The sequence below is a fragment of the Macrosteles quadrilineatus genome, unplaced genomic scaffold, assembly GCF_028750875.1.
Source record: "Macrosteles quadrilineatus isolate MER2022 unplaced genomic scaffold, UCM_ALF_1.0 Scaffold_8__2_contigs__length_117827958, whole genome shotgun sequence".
Lineage (NCBI taxonomy): Eukaryota > Metazoa > Arthropoda > Insecta > Hemiptera > Cicadellidae > Macrosteles > Macrosteles quadrilineatus.
In genome coordinates this window covers 84,406,847-84,429,522 of record NW_026542601.1, presented here as the reverse complement: position 1 = coordinate 84,429,522, position 22,676 = coordinate 84,406,847, and the positions used below count along the sequence as shown (strand labels likewise).

At 34.4% G+C, this 22,676-nt stretch overlaps 1 protein-coding gene across 1 annotated transcript in view; it reads left to right on the top strand.

Moving 5' to 3' along the window:
• Positions 1-2,521: 2,521 nt before the first annotated feature.
• The window catches only part of LOC129000790 (alpha-tocopherol transfer protein-like), a 47,797-nt gene continuing 27,642 nt past the window's right edge, over positions 2,522-22,676 (top strand). The window contains exon 1 of the mRNA XM_054427792.1: positions 2,522-2,734. Coding sequence (XP_054283767.1) covers positions 2,578-2,734 — 157 coding nt within the window. The 5' untranslated portion in view covers positions 2,522-2,577. The remainder of the gene's footprint in view (positions 2,735-22,676) is intronic.

The window sequence follows — 22,676 nt, the reverse complement described above, 5'->3', positions numbered from 1 at the left end:
AAATGTTTGCAAACCTTACTCATACAAATGTCCTTCCACTCCCACATATGCATCCTGTTAAATATTTACCTTATGGGTGTAACGAAAAGAATACTTTACAGCCCAATTAATAAAGGTTACATAAAAAATTGTCTTCTTTTGAAATATTGTTACTAGAGAGTATATGAAATATTGAGTCTTGTCAAAAGTACTTAAAAAACAAACTACCTACACAACAAGGTACAAACCCACTAAATGTCTTATTTGAAACTGGAACCAGCTGTGTTTTTGTTTTATAATTTAGATGTTAATAATGAATCAGCTGGTCTTAGTCATCAACAAAGCTATTTCACTCATTTATTATTCATCCTTAACTTATTGGTGAGTCAGCGTCGTACAATAGTCTATAGTTTCTAATGTAATGTAAAATATACTCATAAGATTGTAATGTGTTAAAACTGTGATGAAATAAACAAAACAACAAAATACAATGAATGATCTTATGGAAGTAAACTTGAGTAAAGTTGGTGATTCTAGTGAGCTAGTGAAAATATCAACCTAGTAAACCAGTAAAAAGTGTCTTGCTTCCGAATCTTTTAAGTTGAAAAATTCTCCCGAGAGTAACCAACAAAATACCCAATATCACATTAAAATCAAAATTTTATTGTAGATTTTGTAAAATATTTTATGTCATAAGTATGGATAAATGACGTTTTACTCTCAAAAAGTCCAACTATGTCCAACTACTACGAAATAACTATTAATCAGTACTAGTATTCATGCGCCCTCTGGCCTACTCGTTAAAAAATAGTTCCACACTCTTTTAACAATTTTAAAATTTATATGGGATATTTTAGGCCCGTCACATGCCAAGATGAATTAAAACATGTAAAAATTGTGATTTTCTTACCCTTTCCATAAAAGTTGAGGAGTAAAATAATTTGCATATTAATTTTTTTCAACTCGTGTACAGAGCCTCGACTTGTACACATCGATGGTGTTACTTATCTCGGTGGTCTACTAATCTTACTTATTTCCTATAATCAATGACAAAATCAGATTAAATAACCTCATACAGTAGTTCTATAGGGCATTTTTATAATTAACCAGATGTTAGTTAAAACAAATTATATTGCACTAAAACAAACCGAAGATTACAAAGATTACTTAAAAAAGTAATTTGAACATCCTAGTATTTTACTATGTATATTTAAATAATCCGTCATCCTCTTATCGAAGGATTGAACGTATCAATGATTAGCATTGCACATAGTATAAATAAGTCAACCCTTAGTATGTCTTTTAATTTGATCCAAATGCTGAATTTGTGTTACAAACGCTGAATGTTTACAGCTGTTATGCTAAGCAAATTATATTATACCAAAAGCTAGTTTAGAATCTTAGCGTCGGCTGCTAGACTTTTCAAAAATTAAAAGTTAATTTCTAAATAACTGGGACCCTAAACTAAAATTATGGCTTCGACATTCCCTAGTTCTCAAAATTATCTTTCTTTCAACACAAAAATCATGAAAATCCGTCGAGTAGTTGATTCAGAATCGTGAAATAAAAAACCCTGTTTCGTTTTAATATTATAGATATTTTTAACTTCACAAATTCGTTCAAAACAGTCTCGTTATAAGGTTCTCATTTAAAAATAAAAAAATTAAACGAAATAACGCGCCACAAAACCCAAAAATGTTTGTGAATGTTTAGTATAACTTTCCTCAATTTTCATTTATCAATCAAAACAGTTTTGTTCCATTCACAGATATGCAAAAACGTTACAGTTGAAAATTCAGTTTTATATGGAAATTTGTTATATTTATATAGTGATACAGTCAAATTTGTGATCATCGTTTAAGACCATTAACCAATTAAAAATGTAGGCATATGGCATATCAAAATGAAGTTTGGAGTGTGTAGATTTGCTAAAAACTCTTTGTATCAACGAATTCTATAAGGACCCTGTCCTACAGCCCGGTTTCCAAAGGGCTTCGAATTACATGCTTTGATGTTTATATATTTTTTTAATTAGTTAAATGAATAACAGCTGGTCTTTGCACTTAACAGCTGTTTGTTTATTTGCTTGAAAAGGTTTTTGATAATGATGGAAACGTGTGTTATTTACTAAGAGGGTTATGTTTAGTTATAGAAAAGTAAATATTTTAGGGAATTAAATGAATTGTAATGAAATTATTTTATTACAATAGGTGGTAAGTACAATAAGTATACAATATATGTGTAACTATTCCATACAGAAGATCTGAAAAAGCAGAATTATTTTCTTTCTTGTATCCCACCCCCGTGTCGAAACACGAGTATAGCAGCTAGTACATCATACTAAAGGCATACAACCATAAAAGTAAACTTTACAAACCATTAAAACTTTTCCCTCACAACTCCCGTCTAAAATAACAAACAAAATACAAACTCATCTACGATCTTCACGACTTTTGCTTTTGCAGGGGCGTCCGCGATGTTTACGAATGAGTCAACCTTGTGACCTCGGAAGGCCGCGACGGAGGGGGAGTCACTGACGGCGGAGGCAGTCAGTAGTGTGCGGACACCCGGAGCCAGCGAGGCGAAGCACCCAGCACCATGGAGGTAAAGTGTATCCACATGGGAGAGTACACCCTGAAGTTCGAGGATGGTCCGGAGCTGGGGGAGTCGTTCGAACAACGAGCCTTACAGGAGCTCAGGGAAACTCCGGAGCGTAAAGAAGAGGCTTTGGAAAAACTCCGCGACTTATTGAGGAGTGAGTAATTTTTTTGTCTACTTGTGATTACGATGTTAACATTTTAGGTTTTTTGGGAATGGTCCAAACCCTGGATTTGTTGTAACGTGTTGTCTGATATAGTATTTGATCAAATGGAAAATCTTATCGGGCCCAGCATCGGTTTAACATCTTTTTAGATTTATTTAAATGTATTGTATTAGTTTATATAGTACTTGGATTCCAGCATAAACATCTTGCACAAATTTAGGTTTTTAATATTCCCACAAAACTTGTGTCACTACAAAAAAAGTTACCAAGTAATATTGTATACAAGTTTTAAAGTCCTATAATTAATAGTTTTCTTCGTACGAATTTCAAAAATAGTTTACGGATTACCTAAAAACTGTTAAAAATTTTTCCATAAATTAAGAATAGTTTTTAACCTTGGGCTATATAATGTACCGTAGACAATGCTAAAATTTCATGCATAAACGGTAAAAAGTCGGATCACTAATAGGAACGGACAGTAAATAATAGTATTTTTTTTATAATACTAGCAGAGGACCCGTCCTTCGTCCGGGGTTGATGTATGTTTAAATGGTGCTTTTTGAAATCTGACATGAAAAAAGAGTAAAATAAGATTAAATTCCAATAAATGTACCTATCAAAAACTATTAACTTACTAATTACATAAAAAAACATTTTCAAACAATAAAACAAATAAAAAAAAACTCAAAGCTTTTACTTACTTTTAAATGATAAAATCAAACATAGACAAACAATAATTTACAACATCTGGTTAATATTACGGGTTGAATTAAATTAAACATGTGATCTTGTTTCTAAAAAGCATTGCTCACTAAGCATTGATTACAAAAATATCGCATTATATACTATGTGAGCAAACAAAAACATTAACCCTCTTACTATTAAAACAGTACAGAAACATACTTAGCCCTATTATTTATAACTCCTACTGTTCATGTACCAAAGGCAAGTGCATATAAAACTTAGTTTTTTTATTGTTCTTTTTAAATTGAAATATTTGTATATAGCTTAGAATTAGGAAATTTAACGCCATTCAAACAATGTTTATGTCAAGGGTCGGTTAAGTTAAGAGGAACTTGGTTGAAAATTTACATGTAATTACCATGGAAGGCTCGTAAAAAGTTATTCATTATGAGAATAGAATGTGAAATCTACAGGAAGTGTCAAAAGTTATACCAGTAGCTACCACTGGATTAGAAAAGATCACTACTATAGGTAGTAATTAGGAATATGAAATTATTATTTTAAAATGTGTAAAAAGGCAAATGGCGTGAACAATATTTCTCTCAAAATGGAAAAAATGTACAATTAATTATCTCCTTGAGAAAAAAGTTTCAATTTTTAAGGTGTGTGTGCCCTACTCTAAACACAATTTAAGTGTTCAAAAATGTTAAAATGATTCAAGTAAATGTGACTTTATAATTTTACTATTTTTCACACCAAAATCTTTCAATACAATCATTCACATTAGCAAAATTTTAAATAATTAATTAGGGTTAGATACAACACCAGATATACAATCTTACTTATTTCATGAAACCAATAATCAATGAACCATCAAATATAAGAATAAATAAACATGTCACATGATTGTAGAGAATATTATATGCCTATTTATAAACCAGCTGTGGAATTGTAAATTAATGTGGTTTGACAGTTCAGCTTATTTACATTTGGGTGGGATAGAAAATTGTAAACATTGTGTGTGTTTTAATGGCAGCCATGGAGACCAATCAATATTTACTTTTAAAATCCTCACCTCAGAACTTTTAAAGCCAAAGGGGCAAAGCCCACGGTCAGTATCAAAGTGTGAATAGTCCTATAATGGTCCTTGGTATGGTAGCTATACTTTTGTAAAATTTAAGCCCAGTCAGTTCAGTAGTTTATGTGCCTATTAGTAACACACATACAGACAGACACCACTAGATTTTTATATAATAGTATAGACTATAGTTTTCCTAGAAATAGTTTTAAATCAATTCATTAAAATAAAGCAATGCACATTTATACTAACCACCACACGTTAGTCAACTATGTTAGTAGATTTAACTGTATTTTATTTGTTATTTCGAGAAAATACTAGGTAGTATATGCTTGATCTAGCGATTTTCCTTTAAGTTTTTTGAAGAGTAAAGTTGTAAGGATTAGTTAAAACGATTACTTTATGTTGATTCTTTAAACCGTTTTAATGTATTAAACAGTCATCCGGACGCTGCACAATTTTTTTTTGAAAATGAACTTATTCGGAAATAATACTTACCTCTTAAATGATCCACACTATCCAACGAAACCAATAGGCATACCATAGAAATTTGAAGAGCTCTTGTTGACAAAAAATCCTTAAACCATTAAAAAGTATTAATTTTTATTAAAACTATTTTTTATTCAAAATAGTGTTTTATTACTTAGCATTTAAATAATAAAAACGAGAACAGCAATACTTGTAATAATGCAATAATATATTTCAAGAAAGTAGTTAAAAAGAAAGACTTTAAATATCTTTAGAACGTCAAATAAGTTATTTTAAAAGTTTAATCAATCCATATACAGATAACACATATTACTGTAAATGTTACAACAGTCACAAAATTAATCAGTTGTAAATGGCTAACAAGCGAAAATGTTATAAAAAATACAATTTAAATTTTATTCCACGAAGCGTAGACTTAATGTTAAGTACTAATATTTTTTTTATATTGTGAACATTGCAAACTAAATAAAATAATAGACATACTTTCTGTGAAGTTTCAGGTATGCATGATAGCTAAGGAAAAATAACAGAACAGTTTCACAATACAGCGACTCAATTGCGAAAAAAGAAAATTAAATCACGATGTTGTAACGTCTGTTCAAGTTAATAGAATTTAATTATATTGAAAACAATGGTGAATAAATGTTTATGTGATTATCCATAATTTACCAAGCAAGGAATTTCTAGGATTCCTTCTAATCATACCCGTTGTTTTACCTAACGACGACAAATCTATGTTATTTGTACTTATGAAAGGCATTATTGTATATATAGCCAATTATTATTACTATACCAACGAATGGGGAGCGAACTGGTTTAGTGGTAGAGCGCGGTGCTTCGGCCCCCGAGTTTCTGGGTCCAAATCCCGCCAATCACCAATGGATTTTATCCATGTGATATTCCACGACCCTCTAAGACTAGCCAGAAGTAATGTGTGCCGGGTTAGAGCATAGCGTCCCTAATGTACAGATGGTATATAGCAAAAATGTACAAACTAATATCAACTCAGTAGAAAGATATAATCCACTTTGCACATTAGATTTTTGTAAACATGATTTTAAAGACTGAAATTCAAACCCCCGCCACAGCAAACTTACAGACTAATCGAATTTCAAACTGTGTGATTGGATTTTTACTCGAATTTCCATAAACAAGACAATTTATTCCCATTAAGTTAACACTAGTTTAGTTAAATAACATTAGAATTAAAATGTACTGTTTTTCCCGTTACCTTTAATGTACAACACTTCAATATACAAAATTGTTTGTTTTTTTTTTAAACTCTACACTATGTTTGTAATGAAAATTGGGCATTTCCAAGTTTCGAGAAAATTTTTAGAAAACCCGATTTTTGAAAATTTTTAACTCCATAATATTTCGTTGTCGAGACCCGTTCTTGCTGATTCGCGAACTCATTCAAGTTTATCCTACCCTACACCTTCGAGCCTAATTTAATCTAAATCGGACCAAATCGCTCAAGTTATCGCGTTCACAGACGTATATATAAGGGATATTAATATAAATATCTATACACTCTAACGAATAGTACTTTTGAACTCTGGACACATAGAAATGACAAATTAAATAGGTCCCGGGTCTAGGTCCTACTGGCCACCTACGGTAATAGCTACTTCCCCAGAGGGAAATTATCTAAAAAAATATAAATGTTTAAATAAAATCAGTTCACGTTAAATCAGCTATGTTAAGCTTGTTAAACCAGTAGCATTTCAACATCTCGGCTAGAAGTTGCACTGCCTTATCAGTTGAAACTGTACCTCATGCTCCAATTGCAGTAATACGAGTTTCCATTCACAATCATTGCAGTGAGTTTTTGGATCAAGGTCAGAAAAGCGTTACAGCTCATCTTTACAACTATGGAAAAACATACCGACCATTTCAACCTCAGGCTTGATTCAACAAAGCTTTTTAATATAAGTGTGACAGATAATTGAAAATGTTCCAAACATTGCATGAAGTTTTAAACACACTTCATGTATTGTCTTTTAGTAAAAAATACTGATAAATTTATTTAGAGAAAATATTGAAGAGGCAAAAATAAATATTGTTATAATGTTGAAATGTTGAATGTAATGTAAGTTACCAGCTATTGTCACATAATAGAACAAGGCTCTGTGGACAGTATTTCATAAGTTGACGATTATTGGTTGTAAATTGGATTAGGAGTTATTGTCTTTTTACAACAATTAAATATATATAGTTATATATAGTCAATGATAATACTCAAGATGGAAGTTCATTTTCAAGTGGCCATTTAGTGTTGAGATACGCGTCATTCATTCTTTTAACTGCATATACAATTTATTAAAAATTACAATTTAGAAAGCTAAGTACAACAGTGCACTAGAGCCTTATTTTGACCATACAACTAAATATATTGGGTTTAAAATGTAAAAATACGGCTTAAAGAATAGTAGAGTAGGTATGAATATAACTTAATTCTTCTTAGGAAGACAGATACAATTTTCACGTTCATCTATCTTAAGTAGATGATATTCAATGTGGGTCAACAAGTAGCTTCCCTACTGCTGGTTGTGATAAATTAAGATAATGTTTGAAAAGCTTGATTTCAAATGTATTTCATATAAAAATTAACACGAATTAAAACAAACCTCACTGAAATAAGGTTTGGAGCAAATTAGAATTAGGTGCGAGGTTATATTTTACCTGTGGAGTGTGGTTAGTTTCCAAGACATTAACAACGTATTTTGTAGAAAGTACTTTTATCCTTTAATGCATCAATGTGAATGTAAATCTTTGACTTTTAACAAAGGAAGCGTTTGTGACATCTACTAAACTATCCAATCGCGTTATACTACTTTGGAGTTAAAAAATCTGGTTGTCCAATCCAAATATTGTTTCAATTAAATGTACAAAACGCTCGACCAAAAGAAAATCTTCCTTGCAAAGATCTCGCGTTAGAGATTTTAAAAGAACGATAATAGACATGCTTAGGGACATTTATGCATAGGCCTGAATGGAAAAATCTCAACGGACCCAAGCAAGATGGCTGACTAAAAAACAACAAATACGACCAAATAGCACATGATTACTCTTGGTAGACAGTAAACGCCCTAACATAGTTCACGATTGTTTCCAAACCAAGTCAAAACATCGCCGACAACACAGGATTAATTAAGGTCACTTGGAGCCAAATCAGTTTAATGTATGCTGGGAAATCGTATCGTATTGCAACAGTACCACAATGGACTTATAAGTCACCGGTGACACTACTTAACACTGGTCATTGTTTTCCAGCACGATATAAGGTCACGTGACTTGTCACAATTTCCTGTAGCCAGATCAGCTGACTGCTGGTTCCGGTGGGCGAACAGCTGATAAGCCAACTGATATCCATGAGGCTGTGAACGACCTAGATTGTCACTGTGTTGCAAACGCAATACTACTTTCGCTGTATTTTTCAAGTAGCCTAGTTATTTGATGATTGATTGACTAGTTTCTTATCTTGAATGTTGGATAAAGTGGTTTCAATAATTTCTAGGTTATCATATTAAGTGCCTGTGTTTCCTTTCAATTGGGGTTTGTCTTGGTTTTCGTTTTCGAGTGACAATCTAAACACGTGTGAGCAACAATGTAGGCTATTCGTGTGGCATCGTAGTGTAGCATATGGTTTTTCATATGTGTTTTACTTATTTTGACGTATATTATAAGAGAACCGTTTACATTATATTCGTGTAAATACTTCATCCACCTTCTATCATAAACCACCGTTAAAAGAATCAAAACTTAAGATGGAAACTCGTCCAAACCGTTCCTTTTCTTTATTAATGCAGCATAATTCTCATTTGAGCTTGCATTTTAAGTTTTAACGGTCGTGCATTAATTGCGCCAAAGAGTTCCTTAATTGTGCCAAGCCACCTAAGGATCCAAAAACATGTTCCAGTTGCGCCAAGTTTAAGCAAGTTAGGGGTCAGTTGCCTACAGAAGGAATAACCTTGTTTACGTGTCATACTAACCTATCCTAGCCTAACCTAACTAAACGTTACCTAACCTACTCAATTATAATACACAGTAAAAGAGTGCCGCCACTAGTGGCCCCGTTGATGAACTTATCGGGTGGCTCCCTGGAGTAGTTGGCGCAATTCAGGAAAACCCGACTACCGGCGCAATTAATGCCCTGCCCATGTTCACTACCATGAATTATAACATTTTCGCTATCAACTGTACAGTTTCTCAATCGATTATGTTTATGGTTAGAAAATACGACTAACTGAAGCAACAAAAATCAAATAATTTCAACATATGGCAAAACAACGTTAATATTATTCAACCATATAGCCTATTGTGCAACGAAGCTTCTGTGGCGTATTTTCCACGTTTAAACTGGTACCTGTTAGAAACGCCTCGAATGGCCAAAGGCAACGATTTTATCTACACTGCCACATTCGGTAGCTATGCTTGCTTGTGTCGTAAGGTTTTGATGCTATCTCCCCTTAGGTAAACGGACAAACCCAACATTTTATGGATTGGAACTGAAATAAGGCCACATCTAGTTTTCTTTAGGGGTGGTTTATGACTCCAAAAACTATATAAAATAGATCCCTTGCCTGTCTCTCTATTCATTAGGTATATTCTCGTTTAAATACTGGAACTTGCACGTTTGAAATATATTATAGGACTTGTTGCTTTTCCAACTAACATATTTAATAGTAGAAACACAATACACAAAGTTAACAGCCTCATTCGTTGAAGACTCGTATCATTAATTATTTTTGTTGCAAACGTTTTCTAAGTGCTGTAAATCAAATTACCCTGGTCATTTTGTAAGCTGTTGGAAAAATTTTCAAAATCTCTCACCTTATGGCCATGTGGCTGGTTTCGTTAACCTGGTGTAAGGTGAATTCTTTAACATAACTTTGTTTCCTCGATCAATTGTAAAAAAAAATGCAACAGTACCTAGTTGAAATTACAAAAAAGTAAAAATTTTAAAATATTTTACACGAACAGGAAAATAAAATATAGTTCGATTCAGCAAACTCTACACTTAAAAAATTCATTTCTATCAATATTTAACCTAACCAAACAATAAAGAGTTGCTTTTGAGCCGTTACGCAAACACGTCACATTTTGGATAAGATTGTATCACATTAACGGACACTAGTGATCTTTGACATTATTTACACTGATACGACGGTTTTCTGTTGGTGAAGCAGTTTTTACGCGATCGTAATTCTGGTAGAAAGTAGGTCGCGGTAGTGGTCGAACTAGTGCTAGAATGTTGTCTCTCATGGGGACATACGCTGCACTAGGCTTTACTGGTGCACTGTATGGAAAACTGGGTGAATTACTTTCTAGCTATTGCACATGTGATAAAAACGTGGCACTACAGGTGTATTGGTGTGATTAGTAAAAAATTATCATGAAAGAAAATCATATCGCACTGTTTGACACATATGTATTTATGAGCAAAATGCTTAGTATTAACAAAGTCGAGGTAAATAAACAAATTTATGCATCTAATTAAAGTAAGTATAGGTGAACTGAAATAAGTAGGCACGTTGTTCGTAATGGAACTTTTTCCACTGTAACTGGCTATCAATGATCAAGCAATGACTTAGTCCACTAATGACTAAGTGTACCAACACTATTACACTACTTTAAATTGTGTATAACAATCAATTGATTACAAGGTTTTCCATTGTGAGGTGTACTTAAAACCGATCAATTGTTATACAACAGAAGATTGAAATGTTTATTTCAAGGACAATGCCATTGGTATGTGTAAGAAAAACACTGCAATCATGTAGACATGCCATTCCCATTACTGTATAATTGTATGCTCTATAATAAAGGACAGCTGTTCATTTTTGTTCGTTAACCAAACTACACGAGACATCTTACAAAATTGTAAATGATTGTACACTCATCTTTTACTATCATTCAGGCTACAGCATGCCTAGTTACCTCATAACTTTCATTGGTAAAATACATAATTAGGAAAACAAACAGGAACAAATGACGGAGACGATTTTGTTGAAGCGTTACCAAATTCAGTCGTGACGTCACTTGGATTCCAATTTCCACTTGAGATTAATTCACTGATGAAATTTAACATGGGTAATCCTATCACCACTACCACAGAAATCTTGAAGAAATCCTTTGAGTTTCATCTCAATAAGCTTACGAAATTCCTCCGGGGAATGGCACATGACTGCAGGTCCCCGCTTGGCACCGGAGCCAGTTTTGTTACACAACACACGTACACACGCACACACGCACACACATTCACCACCACCAGGTGTAGCAAAGACAGGTCCTACGAACGATCCTGCCAAGTCGAAACTGGGTCGTCTGGTCCAAGTTCAATGGCGAATCTTTTGTTGTCCCACACCAGTTATCAAGTTATCAATGTATATTGTGACCTTCAAAAAGAGCTGACATTTTTTCTAGAAAAATATTGAATCCGAAAACTAAAATAGTACTGTAGTAGGATGGATGTGATGAATTAAGTTGGATCAGAATCCGGTTTCCTATAAAATAAAAAGTCTATACTCCATCTCCATCCACATGGGAACTCAACCCCGTAAACAGGTGTTGAAGTATTGCAAACGCTAGGTAATTAAGTAGGGTATTGTTCAGGTACTATTTTTACCAACTCAATTAACAGGAACGTGAAAATAAAGAATAACTATTTACTGATTGTTGGAGTCATAACATCGTTTGTGTACAAAACTGCCAGCGGTTAGTTAAGGAAGAATAACAAATTAGACAAAAGTCCTAATGACAGTAATTGTTACATTATTGTTTAACTGGTATGTTGACGCCTCTATAATTGTCGTGCTAATTGTCAAGTTGTAACACCATTTTGGTTGATTTCTTTGAAGATATTTTTTTAATTGAGATGTTCAGTAATAGATACAGTATCAAGATTAGCTGCACATGCCATTGCGAATTATTAACAAATTTATATTCAAACGAACAATCAATCATAATACTAGCTATTTACCAAACCGTTGAGAAAAGAAAGTGACTTCCGTCCCTCATAGTGCTTCAAGAGTCAAATTTCAAAAGCCCAGTTGTGAACTACTCTCCCATGTCATGTTTTGCAGCGTCATCTTAGCCAATGGGATGTCTTAGAAAATAATTTGACAACCCCTCCACAGTACAATAATGTATTTGCGAAGCATTCACAAAGAACGTATTTTGAACATCTCTCAGTGAAAGTACTTCCTTGAGAGATTTTTGACTCGTCAAAGGTCATTTTAGTTTGGCGTGAACAATTAGCTTGAAGGAGTTTTTGTAGCACTTTGAGGGCTAAAATACCATTACTGAATACTGAAACTCCACAGTAAAGCCTCTCTGTGGAATAACTTTATGTAAAGTCAGCCAAGGTTTGTATTATTTAGACTAGATCACGTTTTTGGCGAATTTTCCATTTACAGAATACGCTATCCGTAGGTCTCGTGGTAAGACCTAGACCTACGACCTTTTTACTTTCCGATGTCTTCAGAGGCCAAAACCACCATCCTTTTAAATTCATATAAGTATACATGAGTGTCCGATAGTACGACAACTCGATTAAAAATGATTTTGTGGCGAAATTCCGTACAAACGTGTAATCCTACGTTTATCTTAACGAGTTCCCGAAGCAGCATGATCTGACTATAGATACATGGTTTTATGGGGTTAAAATATCTTTTTCCATTTTTTTCAAACATAGGCCTAGCACTTCCGAATTTCTCTCTAATCCATTTTGTAGAGCTAAACAAACAAATTATTTAGTATGTGAAGTGTTTTTGTACAATTAATGGTTATGAAGAAATTTTATGAAATGTAAATTTAAAATTCAAATGAATTTCTTATGGAGAATAAATAAACGGTATGTAGTGTCTTTACTTTAAGTTATCCGTCCACAGTAGTCCTTTTTAGGAACCAAATAGATTCAAATCGCATCAATCACACTTGATACTGAGTGTAAGCACATTTCACTGAATGAACCATTTAGCATTCAGCCATAACAAATATTGTTACCACTCGGCCGTGAACCTATTCCCTGCACTGTTTGTAGCATAACACATGACCTTAGAACACTAACTCAGGGAAGGCTCCTACAAGGTCAAGGCCGCCGAAACAGATGACTGGAGGTTTTGTCCGACAGCTAGACTGATCAGCTGTCTACAAGTCAGTTAGTCAGCTGATTGTATACGTCACAGCCAGAAACAGCTGTATCAGTTCCGCTGACTTGGTATTGTAGATTCCAATCCAACACTGTTGTCAGCGGATTCCAAATCGTACAAGCACATCACAAACGTTTTCCGTCCTTGGGAGGCAATGCTTTTCTTTGAAGAATTATAATTCTCTAAGTTACATTAAATTATTTAGTCAAGTTGATAATGGATTGTTCCAGTTTGTTTGGGGAATCAACTGTTTTTTCAAAGAGTAAGTAACAGAGTAGAAACCAACTGTTTAAAAATCGGAAATCACGTAAAAGAGTGTATACCGAAAGAAACACTCACAAAACATGCGTTTCAATGTCACAAAACATTACATATACAGGGTGTTTCTGCCAAGAAGTTTATTTTCAGTTTCTTGCCGATTCCTCGTTGAGTATCTTTGTATTTTTTTTATCAAGTATTTTTGTGCATACACAATTTAATTTAACTGATTTATATGGTAAAAATCGTTTACGTAGACGTAGACCATAAAATCTGAAAATGGTTAGTGTATCTATTTCTATTTTACAGTTTACACCTTCATAAAAGATTCGTGTTGGTAGAAAGTGAGTTAGAAATACCACAAAACAATTTTCCGGCCTCCTACGTTGTGAAGCTACGCATACAGAGTATCAGTAGCTCTCTAGATAAAAATAATACAAAAAAGATAAATGATCAATATATAATCTATTTGAAATAACTTTTTGGAGTATTACTTCTTCGAGAGGGAAAATCAAAAAGCTCAGAAAGATAATAAGACCATTTCAGTACTTGACAAATTGGGAAAAATTTTAGCTGTATGTTCCCAAGACACAAACAGTCCTATAAATTATAACGCAGCGCCCTACAGCCTCGAGCTCAGCGCTCTGCGCAACCAGACCCTACTCTAGGCAGCTGCGCAACCCCGCAACCAGGCAGCCGCGCAGTGTAGGCGAGAGTGCGCGTGCGTGTTAAGTTGCGCATAAATATCCGAGGGCTGCGCGACCGAGCAGTAATTATATGACGCAACATTCTCGGGTCAATCTGCGAAAACGATTACACATTCTCGAATCCAAACGAGTTAAAAGATTTGGGTCAGACATGATTGAATCTTTACCTACCAAATCAATCCTGACCAACGCTGATGAATTGGACTGGATGTTTTAGGTTTGATATGGTCGTGGTTTAATTTTTTTTTTTAAATGAGGATGCTACGTTGCCTGGATGGTTTTTCACCGAGTTCTCAAATGGATGCCTAGAATTGTAATTCCAGTCATTTCTTCACATATATTATCAGCGCAGAAATAGAAATAAAATTATTCTAATAATCGTGCATGATTCTAAGTAATATTATTTTATGTCAAAGTAATTTGACTGAAAGATGTGACAAATCTTTATATATAAGACTAAGGTAAACGAAAGCGTTAGACAATTACAGTTTAGTACTTTTACAGTTTTACAAAAACTATGCCTAAATGATACTTGTTTATCACTCTTAATTTTACTTTTTACTGCTTCACCAACGATATTAAAGTATCAACAACCATAAAACCATCAAAATTATTGTCTCGAGTGGTTATAGTGCTCTACTTCAAATCTGAAGGTCGCTGGTTCGAATCCAAGCGAGATCGTTTCCAGACCCAGATGCCATTTGTCATTATTGGGCTATGAATGATTGTATGGCTATTATTATATGATTCTATCTAACAAAAAGGTCGGCATTAGATATTAACAAGACCAGGGTTTGGACAGTACTCTTTCAAAACGTAAAAAAATGTCACTGGCGTAAAAACAAACAAAAAATAAATAAAATTTTAAAAAATCTGAAAAGTTATAGACATACAACAAAACCCACAGATCAAACCATATAACCACGCTAAACCGCACAACCTGATTGTGGTTGCGACATTCCTCGAGTAACCTCAAGCATATTTTGCATCTGTTTACAAATTCAAACAATGTCCCGCGGCCGAACCGTCAGAACATAAACCTCTGTAATTATTCCTCCGTTCTCTTCTACATGCATAACCTCCAAGACGGAGTACGGACCGTGGACTACGGATAGGTCTAAGATGCTACGGGCTACGTACGTCTACATTGCGTCCACAACGCAACTGTAAGACTCATAACTCTTGCATCGCAATAAATCTCTTGACGCAATCTTCTGAAACAAGTTTCCCCGCTCGTTTGACCAGTAAGGTTTGCTTCGTCCAGTGGCATTCCTCGAGTATTGCAAGATGGACAACACGGTCCGTTAACCACCATTCGTCCTTGGATGACCTATTAAAGCTGGAAGCGATTTTCGACCTTTTACGTCTCGGTATGGCAACATTTTGTTTCTTCTTTGGGTCAATTCTACTTTAGATTCGTACTTGGATGATAGTTTAAAGTTATAAGCAAATTTCGACCTTTTTATTCTCGGTATAGTGCAATTTTCTTTCTTTTTGGACCCTCTTTACCTTGGACTCTTTCTTGGATGACCGATTAAAGCTGGAAGTTTTAACCTTTTTCGTCTCGGTATGGCAGAATTTTGTTTCTTCTTTTGGTCCATTTTACTTTGGTTTTGTATTTGGATAACCTTTTAAAGTTGGAAGCTAATTTCGATATTTTTCGTCTCGATATGGTACAAAATTGTTTCTTCTTTTGGCTCCATTCTACTTTGGATTCGTATTTGGATAACCTTTTAAAGCTGGAAGCTAATTTCGATATTTTTCTTCTCGATATGGTACAATTTTGTTTCGTCTTTTGGTCCATTTTACTTCGGTTTTGTATGACCATTGAAAGTTTGAAGGGATTTTCGGCCTTTTTCGTCTCGGTATGGCACAATGTTGTTTCTTCTTTGGGTCTATTCTACTTGGTATTTGTTTTTGGATGTCCATTGAAAGTTAATTGGAAGTGATTTCCAGCATTTTACGCCTTGGTATGGCACGATGTTTTTGGATTCGTCCTATCATGATCGTTGAAAGCGGGTTTAATCCTTCTTCGTGTTAGTATAGAACAATTCTGTTTCTTCTTGGGTCGATTTAATTTTGGATTCTTACTTGGATGACCTTTTAAAGTTGGAGACGAATGTTGACTTTTTTGTGTCTGTGTGGAACAAGTTTGTTTCTTCTTTGGGTCCATTTACTTTGGATTCGTACTTGGACGACATTTTAAAATTAGATGGGATTTTCGGCCTATTTCGTCTCAATATGCATGATTTGGGTTTGTCTTGTAATTTTCTTTAGATTGTTATATAGTTTAATTCTTTGTTATTATGGATTCCTTATCCATCCATACAAAATCGTATGGAAAAAATACCAATACTGTATGCATAGTGTACATTATAAAATATGTTATAAAATATTCCTGCAAATAATCGTTGTAGGCTTTAACAAGGGGCTTTAACTTACTTTAACTAGTTGTGGGCTTTAACTAACTCTGTAGACTAAACTAAGGTTTGGGTTAATGTTGTAATGGAATTACAGAGGAAACAGTTAACATTGACAGATTAATTATGAGGTGACAGAATTCATTTAGTGAGTCCATTTATAAAACCTCCTGCAACTCAAAGCAATTCCCTAATGGCCACAGAGAATATGAGCCGAGGTTTTATTTTCTATGAACGCATTGAATGGTCGCAATTCAATAGACCTTTGCTAGCAAAACCTGGACTGAAAGGATCATGGCTAAAATGATTAATTAACTTCAGTCTTGACTGGCCATGCTGGGTCTAAGGTCAAACTTCAGACCCTCAGGAACCTCCCAGTCGTCTGAAGACTATTCTGACTTTCACCAGTTACTGAAGACCACGTAGTCGTACAAAGTTATTGCTTCATGCTTTCATTAAAATTGCGTGGCTGCCAGAGCATCAGAATTCGCGTTCGCTTCGCTAACTTATTTTAGAAATATCTCCCGTGCAATCAATTGAAACTAGTGGTCGTCTCGTGGTCGAAAACTCGACCAAAAATATGTAATGTACAGGCTTCTATATTTTCACTCCACGCTGTATTAAACATGTGATTGTAATTGGTTCCATTTGTTTTGATTTTCTGTTTATATTTTGTTGTTATTTCGTCACCAGCATGGCAACCAGTAAGTCCATGTTACTTTGTTTTAAATTTCAAATTCATTTTTTGTGCTTATTTATGAGCCTATTTTAATTTATAAAGGGATTATGCACATCTACAGAAAAACATCTAACAGTATACATAGAATTTCCCTGCGATGCACACGAGCTGAGGAAAAAAGGTTTTAAAGAAGTATGCTTGCCTATTAATTAATATATAGATTCCCTCAACGAAACTTTTGATGGAATTATGGAATCATTCTATTAGTATAAAATACTAAATTTTAGTGTCTGTCGTATCAAGAAGCTGTATAGAGTTAAACTTTTAAATTTTTTCATTTGGTATGTACTAAACACCTCTAGAAAATTAAAATTTAATATCATCTCATACAAAATAATTATGTCTGTGCAAAAAACGCCAAAGACAGTCAATATTAGCTTGATCTTAACTTGGTTTTGCAATAATTTTGCTACCCCATTACAACATTTAGCTCTAACAAAAATTACCAATCAGCTGATTGCCCATTGATTATAAATACCGTTACAGCACTTATCATTGATTCAAGACAAAGCATAGCAAAATTAGTTTTAGATGTAGTAATTCAATCTTAGGTTGATCACATACAACCTTCTTTAATATGTTAAGACTCACTACGCAAATTAATCATCTAACACTTCCCATTTTTCTATCCTTGTATTTATACTATTTACCTTTCTAATTACATTTCCGATATTGGTATAAAGTATATTTAAATCAGTTATTTTTACAATAAAAGGCCCGTAAGAATTTCAACCACTCTATATAACTTTTAGTGTTGGTTTACTTTTAGGATGAAAAATCCATGTTTTACAAAATTGTTTTACGTGTTCACTAGGAAAATATTATTACAATATGCTATTAAATTTCTTCGGACGACATTATTACAGTAGATCATGACAGTGTACTTGAATACTAAATTAAATGTATTAACATATCACATCTCAAAAGGTGGGGCAGCACAATTATTAAAATAAGAAGGAACATGCAATGCGAGTTTGTGGAAGGTCTTTTGCTATATTATATCTCTAATTGATCAGACCTTGTACAGCTTATTACACATCAGGGAACCTTGAAGACAAGTTTTCATAGATATTTTAAATATTTTATTGATTTAATAACTGATATCCAGAAATCAACGTCAATGTGAAATGCAACTAACGACATTGGTAAACTTACTTGCAAATTTTGAACTAATAAATCTTTACTTTGCATCACAAACTACTGTTCAGGTTATATAATTAGTTATATAATAATTATATAGAATATAATTTAGTACAGGAAAAAACATTCTGTATCTTAATAGTTAATGTTAATATAGAGGATAAAATTTATACGTTTGCCAAATTTGATAAAAACAAGCAAACTACAGTTTACTTTTTACCATAAAAATGACTTCGTAATTTTAAGTGTACAAACTGTACATTAAATAAAATCAATTCAAATTCCCTCCTTAGGTAACCGTTATTCCTACAACAAGACTTCAATGTAAAACATTATTTGTTTTTAAAAGCTGTACACGGTGGTTTCAATGAAGTTGGGAATTTTTATGTTTTAAGGGTAAAAGTTCGAAAAACCCAATATCTGACAAAAATTAAAATCTTGCTGGTTCGTGGAAATATGCAAGTGTATGCGAAATGCAGCCCTATACTTTCATTCAAAGTGTCATCAAAATCAAGCAAAATTACTCAAGCTAGTACAGACTCCTAGGTCCTAGGCCTTACCGTGCCACCTACAATAGCTACTTCCAAACTACTTCCATTGATTCCCTATTAGGAAATTCGCCAAAAAGAATTTTCAAAGCTATACCTCCAAAGACTGACGAAGCAATTCACAGAGTTTAGCTGGCTGTAGCAGTTTACTGCCCACTTACTGTAATAGGGCCAGCTGGTGACCACATATATAATAGCAGTTGTCGCCGTCGACTGGCGGACCATAACATAATTTTATCACCCCATTGCTGGTACGCAACCGGGACACATTCTGCAATTATCGTTTCCTTAATGCTAATTGTTATCGTTTCTGGCCTTAAAAAGAAGACTTTTCTCGCCAGTCCAAAAGTTTGACAAAAAATGTTGTCAGGGAGTGTAGAAACAAAAACAGAATTCCTTTTCAATTGTTATAGGACAAGTTTGGTTCATATAAGGCCACGATCACAGTTATTTTATGTGATTGATTAGTGTTTTTTCGTCTCTGGGGTCCTGGGGGCCTCAAAATTAAGATCTGTCTAGGCCTTACCGTGCCAACTACGGCAATAGCTACTTCCTTATAGGGGAATTAGTTAAATTATGAATACATGGAGGAAGCTTAGTTCGGGACATCAACTACTACTAGTTTTTGTGTGATTGAATAGTTTTTTTGGCCTCTGAGGACATAAAAATGAAGATAAATCGGTTTATGTCTTGCCAGGCCACCTACGGTAATAGTTATTCCCTTAAAGGAAATCCGTAAAAATATGAAAATGTTGAGGAAGCTTAATTTGGGACATATACTGTATTCAACTAGCGTTTGGTCTGTCATACGCACTAGGATCAAGTAGTCAGTAAAAACTGTACTTAGTTTAGAATAGTTAGTTTATAGCCCAGGCAAATTAGACATATGCTCCCCAAAAAATCGTCTAAAGCTGGAAAGTGTTTTAATACCTTTTGGGGGTCCCAAATAAGACTCCTGTGAGTTTGCGACGGATTCTGACGTCTGCTTAAGTTTTGGGAGTCGAAAAACTATGAAAATTTTGCGATTTTTTCAGTTTTTCACTTATAACTCCTAAATAACGAATCCTAAGGAAAATGTTGTTCGAAAGTGTCTTTTAGTGCATTAAGTTCCGCGTCGATTGATGTTAAATACGTCAAAATCGGCCGAGCCGTTTAGCCACTGTAGCTTTTTAAAGTTGGGATATTTTCATCAACATGGCCAAAAGGTTGATTATTTGACCAGTTTTCGACTTACAACTCCTAAACGACGCATGCTATACAAAAATGCACCTGTAGTTAGTTTGGAAAACACAAAATTCTGTCCAGTGGTCGAAACTCGACCAAAAATATGTAATGTACTCACTTATGTTTATGTTTCACCCCACACTGTAAATAAAACATGTGATTGGAGTTTCTTCCATTTGTTTTGATTATCTGTTTATATTTCGTTGTTATTTCGTCACCAGCATGGCAACGCATAAGATCCATGTAAATTTTTCCAAATTTTTAAACTCATTTTTTGCGCTTATCTTTGAGCCTATTTAAATTTATAAAGGGATTCTGCACACCTACAGGAAAATAGTTTTCTAACGGTATGCGTAGATTTTCCCTACGATGCACACGAGCTGAGAAAAAAGGTTTTAAAGAAACATGCTTGCCTATTAATATATAGATTATTTATGACTAGATAGTGGTTTATTTCATGGTTATCATCCAGAGGTTTATCCAAGAATGTGTGAAGGGAAGGGTAGGAAGACCCCCTATGCAATTTTAAATCTAATATTGTTGAGGGGGTTACAAAAATTCTAGGATTCGTCCTAAGCTCCCATTTATACGATGCCATCTCTGGACACTCCGGAATGTTGTTAAGCGATTCTAATATATAATAAGATATTACAACGAGAAAGATTTTATTAAATATAGCAAAAATGTTATTTTTTAGCTTAATAAACGAAAGATGATAATGGGACGGATGTACATAGTTTTACTATGTATTTAGCCTATTAAAAAAAACTATTGGGATTTTTCGTAGATTTTACCATCTAACTTTTCTACTTCTCATCATTGGAATCTTAAGAATAAGGATTCATTCGTTGCTCTTGTTGGTCTTGCCACAAATGGTGACATTCGGTACCATCTTTTTCGTCAGATATCGAATTGAGATAATCGTGCCCCTTGCAAGTCTTTCAAACAGTAGTGCATTACATCCCTGCATTTCATATGGAGCGAGAAAATGTAAACCTTTTTAACATGTACACGATGGTCTAGATAGGTAGACGGAGTTGAGAAGTTCTATTCGAACCGGTGGATTAGCCGTAGTGATGGGAGTTAACCCATTGACGTTAATTTTCCATACCTATCTCTCTGAATTAAGTACAATTTTAAATGAGCTCTAAAGGATTGGTGGATGAGCAGCCCCTTTTGTTAGAATCAAAGTCAAAATTAGTTGAAAGTGTCCTCTAGAAGAGACCAACCCTCACTTGATTTGGATATTTTCTGCTCCCAACCATGTATAGGGCCCACCTGCTTCTGCAACTTCGCCAAGCGTTGTAACCCGTCAGAACACAGTGAGATCCACATTGATTGGACTAAACAGCATGAGTAGTTTTAGGCTACATGAATAGTTAGATTTTCGACTCTTCTACATCACGCTTTCTTCATCAAACAGCGCTAGTGGGTACGGACCTATTTTTTATCCAAAGTATGATTCAAATTGAGGCTTGGATTTAATGTGGAATATCACGTGTTGACTGAGGGGCAGATTCTTCTTTAACCTTTGCTGTTGTCATCACAGCTCGCGATTAATGTCACCACTTACTTTTATTCTGCACAGTTTATGGTCATTATAGGCTTGCCTATTTACGATTTTCTTGCAAGCTCTGCCTTTCCATTATGCCTTCTACATATCTCGCGTTGATGCTGTCATATGGGATAACTGCTGAGCTGATTGACATGAGCGAACTATTTTCAGTAAATGGGTCGTGACACTGGAACCATTTGATGAATTTCTTTTTGATCCCACCGTATCCGTGGAGTTTATATTGTCAACTTGCTGATAATATGTTGAAGAGGTGATCCCACAATATACTTTAACTTGATGGGTAGCATTCACTGCGATGGGCCTGCCAGCGAACCATCGGGCTAGGTCCACATCATTGATTCCCCTATCTCGGAAAAGCTCTCAACAGTAAGATATTCATAGGCCAATGCTGCAGGATCCATGACGTCACACTATTGGATAGATTCACTGCCATATCACCTCTGTTTTTGGTAATTAGGCTGGTTGTTTGTCAGATTTCAATGGTAAGATTTTAAACTTCGGACACTTGACAAGCATCTGATCTAGTTTTAACAATCAATACTGTAGCGGTTAAATGGTGAAGCCCGTGAAGCCGATCTTAATGAATTGGAAAACATTCTACGCAGACGTTTATGCTCTTCAAACTAACTACAGTAAAATTTTTTTATAGCATGCGTTAGAAGATGTAAGCCAAAAACTGAAAGATGAATACAGGGATAGATAGTATATAATGGGTGGTTGGGATGAATCCTAGAATTTTCGGAACCACAGACAACAATATTAGACTTAAAATTACATAGGGGGTCTTACTCTCATCACACCTTATTAGATAAACCTCTAGATGACCATCATGGAATAAACCACTATCTAATAATTCATAATCCATTTAAGGACAGGATCTTTGTTGTTACCAATTTTATTAAAATTTCCCAACT